General features: G+C 34.5%; 1 protein-coding gene across 1 annotated transcript; it reads left to right on the top strand.

The window, feature by feature from the left end:
• The first annotated feature begins 1423 nt into the window (after window positions 1-1423).
• Window positions 1424-4390, top strand: LOC133308151 (transcription factor ABORTED MICROSPORES). Its single transcript, XM_061508754.1, has 9 exons — window positions 1424-1448; window positions 1531-1599; window positions 1875-1980; window positions 2075-2260; window positions 2366-2444; window positions 2563-2631; window positions 2736-3740; window positions 3875-4051; window positions 4202-4390. Exons 3-9 carry the CDS (start codon window positions 1880-1882, stop codon window positions 4388-4390), a joined length of 1806 nt encoding a protein of 601 aa, XP_061364738.1. The 5' UTR covers window positions 1424-1448; window positions 1531-1599; window positions 1875-1879.
• The last annotated feature ends 5244 nt before the right edge of the window (window positions 4391-9634 follow it).

The following is a 9634-nucleotide window of genomic DNA, read 5'->3' as shown; positions in this document are numbered from 1 at the left end:
TGTTGATCATGGAATTGCAAAGAGTCCAAGCGTGGGTTTCATCAAACGCATCATTGGCAGGTTTGGTGATAGAACCGTCGATGAAGCCAACCTTATTTTTGGAAAGGAGAGCATTTTTAAATGCTTTGGCCCAGACATCATAGTTAGATTCTCCTTTCAACACCACATTTGTAAGGAATAAGCCAGGGCTATCAGATGTGGCATGAAAAATGGGGAACGAGGATCAGAAGGTTTAAGGGTAGGTTCGATGGCTGCTTCTGATGTGAGTTTTGCATTGGTATTGTCATTGGCAGCGGAAGAATCTGAATCAGCCATGGGAAATTGGATCGTTACTGTTAAACTGATACCATATAGAAAAGTATGAAAGGATTGAATGATAAGTGTTGTATTGCTTTGTGGCAGATAGCCAATTATATATACAAATGACAACAAACTGAAACAAACGATAACAAACTATCGTAACAATACTATATGGAGAACAAACAAACTATCTTAACCAAACTATACAGATACAAGATATTAACAAACTCTTCCTAAAGACTTGGTCTTCATTAGTTGAAGAATAAGATCAAAGGTGATCTTATCCTAACAATGTCAAATAGCAGGTTTAGCTCCCATTGAGCAAACATACTACATATATTCAAAAATGAAAGTGTAAATATGTCTAATGTTTTTTCTTCTTTTTTTGGTTCAACCAAGTGTAGAGTGTAGCACAATCATCCTTTAGCATCAAATTAATTTAAGCATATCGAATTGGTCCGCCAATTGAATGACTCCTTTAATTGAAGGGTATTGTGTCTTAGTTAACCTTGCATCATCGTGCACAATCAAGTGTACACATTCTTTTCTTTTATTTCTTGTCTAGCCTTTAATTAATTTGTGTGTGTACATGTAGTATGAAAGTTTCCATTTGTGGCTAATATAAAGTAAAGCATGTGTCCAATTCTCTCCAATACCGTTTTTGGGAGGAGTTCAAAGTCTTAGTACCCGTCCCGAATCGGACTAGTTAAGTAAAGTAGTGGAGTAGTTGATGTTTTGAGAGAATAAAGTATCCAAAACGAATGAAAAACTTTAGCAAGGTAGTTAAGGTTTTGTACGCCATCTTGGATCATGCAATATGCTCCTGCCATCACCACCAACTAATCTATATCTTTCAATGCACCTTTCTTTCCTGATTCCTCGTTTCTCTTCCTTAACAGAACACAAGGCCAAAAAATTATTTCATGGCAAAAATCTCTCTCTCATTCAGCCTCTGCAGTTCACCTACCATAGTAACAGCCACGTCTCCAATACATATATAAAAACATATTCTTGTGAAATAAAGAAGAAACAGGCATTGATGTAAGGAGCTTGATCAATTGTTTCTGATCTCAGTTTGCTGAGATGGGACTTTTGGATATGATCCAAATTTTGAGATGAGGGTGCAGTTAACTGTTGCTATCAACTAAGTTTGTATGGATCTCAGTTTTTGTTTCTTCTGCTTCTGGTTTGTTTGTTCTTCAATTCTGCTCTTGCGTTTCTTGATTTTAGTCAAAGGAAGAAGCGTTAGTCATTTTGTCTTTGGGAGTTCAAAGAGGAAGTTCTACTATCATCTATCAGGTCTATCTCATTCGTTTTTTTACTCTTTATGGTGGTATTTGCGTGGATGCATGCATGTGGGTGTTTCAAAAGTGCAAAGGAATATATAGTACATTAATTATCTTATATGATACGACATTTGATTTTTTATTATTTTGTTTGACAGAAAAATATAAGACAATATATGTATGATTTTGATATCTGACAAACTCTTGATCTGTACCTGGTTTCTGTCGGCTAGCTAGCTAAGGGGTCTCATCATCCATTGGCATTTTATGATCAATTATTTTAATTAGGTGAGATGAACATGGTCATGCAAAACTTAACTGAGAGACTAAGACCCCTTGTGGGTTTGAACGGTTGGGACTACTGTGTCTGCTGGAGATTGAGTGAAGACCAAAGGTTATTATGATGCATAACAACTATTCATTCCACTTTTTTTTTCTTTTTTTTTTCTCTGTCTCTATCCTTGGTCCAATTGTGATGCTTGCTTTAGGTTTCTTGAGTGGCTGGGGTGCTGTTGTGCTGGCACTGATCAAAACAATCAAAATGCTGGGGAAGAACATCTTTTCCCTATCTCTTCTTCAGTGGCTTCATGCAGGGACACCATTTTTCCACACCCAAGAACAAAGCCCTGTGATCTTCTTTCCCAACTCACCACTTCCATACCCATAGATTCTGGGTATGCATATATTCTTTCTTACCTATATTTTCCCCTTTGTTCTCTCTACTACTGAATTGTTTAGACCAGCTGTCCTGTACTCTCACTAATCAAGCCTATTAACAGGATTCATGCACAGACCTTATTAACAAACCAACCCAATTGGGTGAACTATTCCAATAACTTGGATTCTAACATTTTGGAAGTAAGTTCATTTCTTCACATTAAGTCCCATTTTTTACTTCATGTTTAGATGCAAAGAATGAATTTCACTTTTTTTTTTCTTAGCTAATTCCATATATATATTGAGTACTATTTTGCAGGAAACAATTGGGACCCAGGTTTTGATTCCGGTGCCGGGTGGACTAGTTGAGCTGTTTGTAACTAAACAAGTACTGTCATGTTACATGTTCTTATTCACTATTCGAGAGATATTTCTAAGTAGGTAGCATAAATATATTAAACTTGTTTTTTCTTTATATATTTTTTATAACAGGTGCCTGAGGATCATCATGTAATAGATTTTATCACAACCCAGTGCATTGTCTTGGTGGAGCAGGAAGCGGTGAACCACTCAATGAGCTTCAATATTGACGTGAATTCAATGAGCAACATGCAATCAAATGCACTTCTAGGCGATGAAAATGAAGGGAATAACAGGAACAATCATTTCCAGACCCCAATTTCTCACACAACAGCATCAGAGACTTTGAGTCTACCACATGATGTATCTATGGACCGCATTGGTCTCTGTAGTTCTCCACTGAACTTCATGCAGCAGTTCAATTACAACCAGCAGAACAGAATGAAAAACGATGTATTTTCTGAAGAATACCAAGGTTCCTTCCTTCATGACAAGCAAAGTAACCAACTCAAATCCTCTGCAGAAGAGGAGCATGATGCGTATCAGAAATGCATGATTACAGATTCCCAATATATGGAGCCTTTGGACACCAAGGAGAAGCAAGGACACGACAAGGACTTGCTGAGACACGTTGTTGGTCGATCAGATTCAATGTCAGATTGCAGTGATCAGAATGAAGAAGAGGATGATGGAAAGTATAGGAGAAGGAATGGGAAAGGAAACCAGTCCAAAAACCTTGTAGCAGAGAGGAAGAGAAGGAAGAAGCTCAATGACAGGTTATATAACCTTCGTTCTTTGGTTCCAAGAATCTCTAAGCTGGATAGGGCTTCCATTCTCGGGGATGCCATTGAGTTTGTAAAAGATTTGCAGAAGCAAGTGAAAGAGCTCCAAGATGAGCTTGAGGAAAATTCAGACACAGGAGCTGAAAGCAACTGCATCAATGGAAATAATCAATACGTGGTGGGTGTTCAACCAGATATTGTTAGACAGATTAATGGAGGTGAACTTGGGCCAAAAGCTGAACATGAAAAGACCCAAACTGGGTTTCATGTGGGGACATCAGGGAATGGATTTATGTCAAAACAGAAACAGGAAATTGATGCTATTGCCATTGAGAAGCAGACTCAGCAGATGGAGGTACCTAATTAATTAACCTTGCTTATAATGTATATACAGCCTCCTTTTGTTTTAGTTTAGACATAAGCAGTGTTGTCTTGTATGTGAATTGTGCTTTTATGACTCAAATTAAGTGCAAAACTTGCATATTGCAGCCACAAGTTGAAGTGGCTCTAATAGACGGGAATGAGTATTTTGTGAAGGTGTTCTGTGAGCATAGGGCTGGTGGGTTTGTGAAATTGATGGAGGCATTGAATACTTTGGGCATGGATGTAGTACATGCCACTGTAACCAGCCACAAGGGCCTCGTGTCAAATGTTTTTAAAGTTGAGGTAAGATATCTTGTAGATATATATACTTATGTAGTATATATAGAGTGATATCATGTCCATACATACACATTGAATTGGTTAAGACTCCAAATGATGACAATGATTCTTCTTTTTTTTCTTTTTTTCTTTTACTTTTGGGGTGCTTAATAGAAAAAGGACAGTGAAATGGTTGAGGGCGCTGAAGATCTAAGAGACTCACTAATTGAGCTTACGCGGAACCGACCTAGAGAGTGGACTCATGAGATGACAGCAACATCAGAAAATGGTGTGGGCAGGGATCAACATCTCCTCCACAACCACCAAATGGGTGGCTATCACCCTCACCAGTTTCATAGTTAAATATATTTCAAGTTGTTCTCTCATAAGCTTTGTTATTGAAGATTTTTTAAAATGTTAAATAAATACTTTGGCATTTACGATGAATATAAAGCGGTCATTACAAGAATACACTGTTGCATTCACACAACCGCGTAAGCATAATGTACGTCCATACATACATAGGGAGACTTAATTGTGTTTTTACACGATAACAATATTGAAACATAAAGAAAAATGTTTATTAAAATAGATATAATAATGTCTCCCCCAAGCACAAGATCAATTGCCGTAATTGGATAGCTAGTTCCATCGAGCAAAGCTACAAAAGTGAAAAGTCATTAATAGATTGAGTACAAAATTGTGCTAACATCTTGTGCCCTGAAGTTCTATTGACTTGTTCAATAGTTTTGATTGGTGATCTATTGGCTGGTAGTTTCCAAGACAACACACACAATAGTATTAAAGGTACTTCGCTTGAAATACGTTAGTGATGATCTTCTTCACTCTCTAGAATTGTATATGAGTAAATTCATAGCCACTCAATGTAAGGGTTACATGACATGTAAGAGTTACATGAGATTATGATTATAAATCTAACATCACTCATTGTAAATTTCTTTATCAAATCAAGTAATCAAACAATAGACTGATTAAAGAGAAAAATAACAAAATTAAAGAAGAAATTCTGGCTAAGGATATGGAAGAATAATTTCTTAAGTGATGTAACTTTAATCTATTGAGCACGGGTCCGTCTTTGAGAGAAAAATATTCTATGATTCTTTCTTTATTTTTTTATCTCTCCTCTCTCTCTCTCCATGGCCCACATGTGCCAAGACCGTTGAATATTCACTCATCTTTGAGATCGTCCCTCACTCTAACAATAAAAAGGGGTTCGAAAAAACAAAAACCAAAATTTTTTTTCACCTTAAATTCTTCTTAGCTATAGAGAACTATATATAAATCCAAAGGGAACAAAAAAAGTACGCAACTATGTTAAAAGATGCAGAAAGTCTGTCCAAATTGTATTATATATCTTAAGTATGTCTAAAATGCTAACGTTGCAAAATGTAGATCTGGATTTGCAATTGAATTTGGGAAACTATTTTTGAATCTAGAGGTGTGCCTGAGATAAATTTTTGGTACCACTGTTGTATCCAAGTGGGTACAACTTTTTTCTATTTTTAGAAAAAAAATTAAAACTTTTCAAAAAAATTCAAATTTATTTTTCCCGCCATGTTGCACGTTTTTCCAAAAGTAGAAAAAAATTGTACCCACTTAGGTACAACAGTGGTACTAAAAGATTTATCCGTGTGCCTGATATTCATCGAGGATATGAAAGATAAAGCTGGCTTTACATGAGTTCAATATTGTTCGGACGAAATAGTCGAGTTTCCGAAGAAAAAATAAAATAAAGCAAGTAGAACCAAGTTGTAAAATTTTGGCCTTTTATTTATCTGTTATTTTTAGCAAAGTTTATGATATGGGAATGGAAGCAATAAACAGATGAGTATAGCCTAAGTAGAGGTTGGGAGATTCTTGTGGGAAGCTTATCTCAATTTGTTAGCTATGTGAAAGATGTTTCATGGCGTTAATCATGAATAGCATAATAAACAATATAATTATCTTCACGATTGAGTATGATTTGAGCATCAAATTTAAAAAGCTCGATTTTTGGATAGTTTCTCTCGGGAATCCATCAGAGCTTCAACGGTTCAGAGTTCATAAAATAACATATCATTCATATTATAATCAGTTCATGAGTGTCCCTTAAGATTAAGATAAAAAATTTAGCGACTTCTTATAGGATTAAAATCCTCTCATTTGTCATATAACTTCGTTTATTGTTATCCTTGAGTTTTTTTTATCCAATTTGTATCAGACATAGAAGTGTAAATCGGCTAGGTCGGCCTACAAGGACCTACGGCTTAGCCTATATTAGACTAGACTTAGCCTGTTACAAATAGTAAAATAGAACGGGCCTAGGCTTTTAAAAAAATCTATTTAGAAAATAAGCTATATGCTTTTTTGTACATATCGAGCCTATAAATCTGCATACTGGCCTATATCATATTAATTTTAAATAAAATTATTATTTTAATAAATTTGAATAATAAAGTAATATTATTTTAGTTATTTTTTTAATTATTGAATGTTTAATAGGCTTATACAGACTAATAGGCCTAGGTCAAGACTTTTACTTTTTAAATATAGGTCAGATTAGACTTGTAATTTGGGGCCTACACAGGTTAACAAGTCTGACCAGACCCAATATTTTTTACACAAACTTGATCTATTTAAGTCAAAGCCTAATCTAACCTAACCTATTTACATCGCTAATCAGACACAACTAATAGGATAAATATAAGAAAATTCTATTTATCTCCATCTTACATGTAAGGGAAAAGTGTCTATCATTTAAAATTACACAACTTACATCCTTTCACTCTCACAAAGAGGTGAGACCCACACTTTTATTTTATTTTTGTCAACTCTCTCTCCTCCTTTATCTATCTCTTTCTCTCTCTTAAAATGACACAACTTTACATCCTTTAAAATTATACACACTTTTCCCTACATGTAATTTATCTTTTAAATCTTTAGCCTGTTAAATTATTATTATTTTAATAACTCGGAGTACGTGTATTGAGCTGGCTCTTTGTTTGAAGAGAGTGTGTATTGAAAGGTAAGGGTGAAACTAATCCACATGCGATTTGGCCTCTAACCTCAAAAAGTATTTTCAAGGATTGAATTTGTTGGGGCATACTCCACCAACCAAGTATGTCACCTTTAGAATCAGCTCCTTTTAAACTTTGATTAGCAGCGAGAATTAAAATATATCAATTGTTATATTGGTAATTAATTTTCTACTATCAATTTCAATATTATCATTATACGAAAGGGTATAAATTATCCTTTGATGAGTTGGGATGAATTAAACGAATTAAAAATGTAAAAGTAATTGAAAAATTTTGGGTTGCATTATTCAAATTAAATTAAAGATTTATAATGTGTTAAATTTTTGATAAATAAAAAATTTATAATCTTATCCGACTTGACCAATAAATTTTTTGATGAAACAGTCCAAAAAATTATATAAAAAAAGAAAAAATATTTATCTTTTTAAAAGATAGTCATTTTAGTTAAAATTAATTTTTTATTTAAAAATTAAATTAAAAAAAATCTCTCACTTTCTCCCCCATAATTTAATTTTCATTGTGTATCTATTTTTCTAGGACAAACACCAATTCCATAATTTTTTTTTTATTGTATTAGGATATAGTATTTGATGATTTCGTACAAAAATGGCACCCGGCGTGGTCTATTCGATTATTTGTTGTGCAAGGTTCCCTGGCTTTCGATGGCTTGGCATAAATATAATAATGTGATGTTTGGCCGCACACAAAACCCCTAAACATCACAAACTGCTTTCTTCTTCCCTTTATCCCTTTTGATTTTTATCTCCTTTCTAAGCACTTTTTTATTTTGCTTCGGATGTTTAGCTATCATTGTTGTTCTGAATTCCCACTTTTCTGCTATATTGCAGCATTTTTTCCTGTTTCAATGACCAGAAACGTAATAAAGAAAAAAGACGGCCTAGCCAAAAACATGGATTACAGAGTTCATGAACCCCATTTTCATTCTCTGCAGTTAAGATTGTTTATCCTAAAATTCACCCAATTACAATTTTTTTTTTTTTAAAAAAACGCTCCGAACTTGGGCATAACTCATCATGCTATATGCAGAACACAAAAAAATGTCTCTTCAATGTTCCCCCACACCGTAACCATCTGATGATCTTCTTAACTGTTATTTTCTACAATTTGTTAGTGGGAGATTAGTTTATGAGTTTAATATTTTTTATGTAGGAGATAATTTTATCTTTTATTAAAAGTATACAATATTTATTTATTTTTTCTCTCTTTTCTTCACATGGCTTTATATGGATCTTACATATTTTTATGTATATGTAAGAGATAATTTTATTTCCTATAATATAAGAAACTTCAAAGCCTTAGTTTATGGGGATAATTATATTTACCCCCATTTTACACTTACCACTGTTGCTATCTATTTGGTTACATTGGATCAATTTGAAATCAACGATAGTTAATTATTCTCTTTTTTTATTCATTGATTTCAAATTGAACATCCCGAGCACTGACGAGGACGGAGAGTGATCGCCGGTGCAAAGAGGCACGGATAAGGAGCGGCTCCTGACAGGCTTCCAGCGGGGGGTTACATGTATGAATGAATCGAATCGACACCCGAAAGAGAGGGATTCCAAAGGCTGTGCAGGTATAAGACTGCACAGTTTGGGATAGCTTATATGAATTAATTGGTACTACCCATACATGAATTAATTATTCTCTTTTTTTATTCATTGATTTCAAATTGATCCAACAGGTAATCTGTAACATCTCGAGCGCTGACGAGGGTGGGGAGTGATCGCCGGTGCAAAGAGGCACGGACAAGGAGTGGCTCCTGACAGGCTTCCAGTGGGGGGTTACATGTATGAATGAATCGAATCGACACCCAAAAGAAAGGGATTCCAAAGGCTGTGCAGGTATAAGACTGCACAGTTTGTGATAGCTTATAAGTATAAGACTCCTAACAAGATGCATCTTCTTTTCGGTAGCCTGGATCGGAAGAACTCCACAGTTAAGCGTGCTTGACTTGGAGCAATTCTGGGATGGCTGACCTCCTGGGAAGTTTTCCCGGGAAGTGTGCGAGTGAGGAAAAAGCACACTGAAAAGTTTCGTGTTAATACGTGAGGATAGTCATTGATTCTTGAAGCGGTCGGGATTTACATAATCGAATAAGTTGTAAGAGTGATAAGTCTAAAATGGTGTAAATAAAACCTCCACCTTACTTTATAGTGTCTCTTTGAGAGTTCTTTTTTTAGCTTCTCTTCACCTTATAAGTAGAAATTAGGTCAAATAAGTTTTTACAAAAGTTCTTATAATAAAAAAAGTATTTTTTATGGTAAAGAAAAAGCAAAAATTCAAAAGGTCAAGCTTTTTTTAAATTGTATTTGGTTTTTTTTTTAAATACGTGCTTTTTTTTTTAAATGAATAATTTTTAAGTAGCTTTTAAGCTAAATTTTTTATATTATCAACAAATACCCCGTAATTTTATTTTTAAAGCTCTTTTTTAGCTTAAAAAAAAGAGATGCCAAACATGCTTATAATACTTAGGGGGCGTTTGTTACAAGGTTTTTTTTAGGATTCCCGAAAAATTGAAAGTGATAATTGTATTTACCCACGT

The sequence above is a fragment of the Gastrolobium bilobum genome, unplaced genomic scaffold, assembly GCF_033153095.1.
Source record: "Gastrolobium bilobum isolate Gb01-03AN ecotype WA unplaced genomic scaffold, APGP_CSIRO_Gbil_v1 utg7653, whole genome shotgun sequence".
Classification (NCBI taxonomy): Eukaryota; Viridiplantae; Streptophyta; class Magnoliopsida; order Fabales; family Fabaceae; genus Gastrolobium; species Gastrolobium bilobum.
This window is presented reverse-complemented; position numbering and strand designations above follow the sequence as displayed.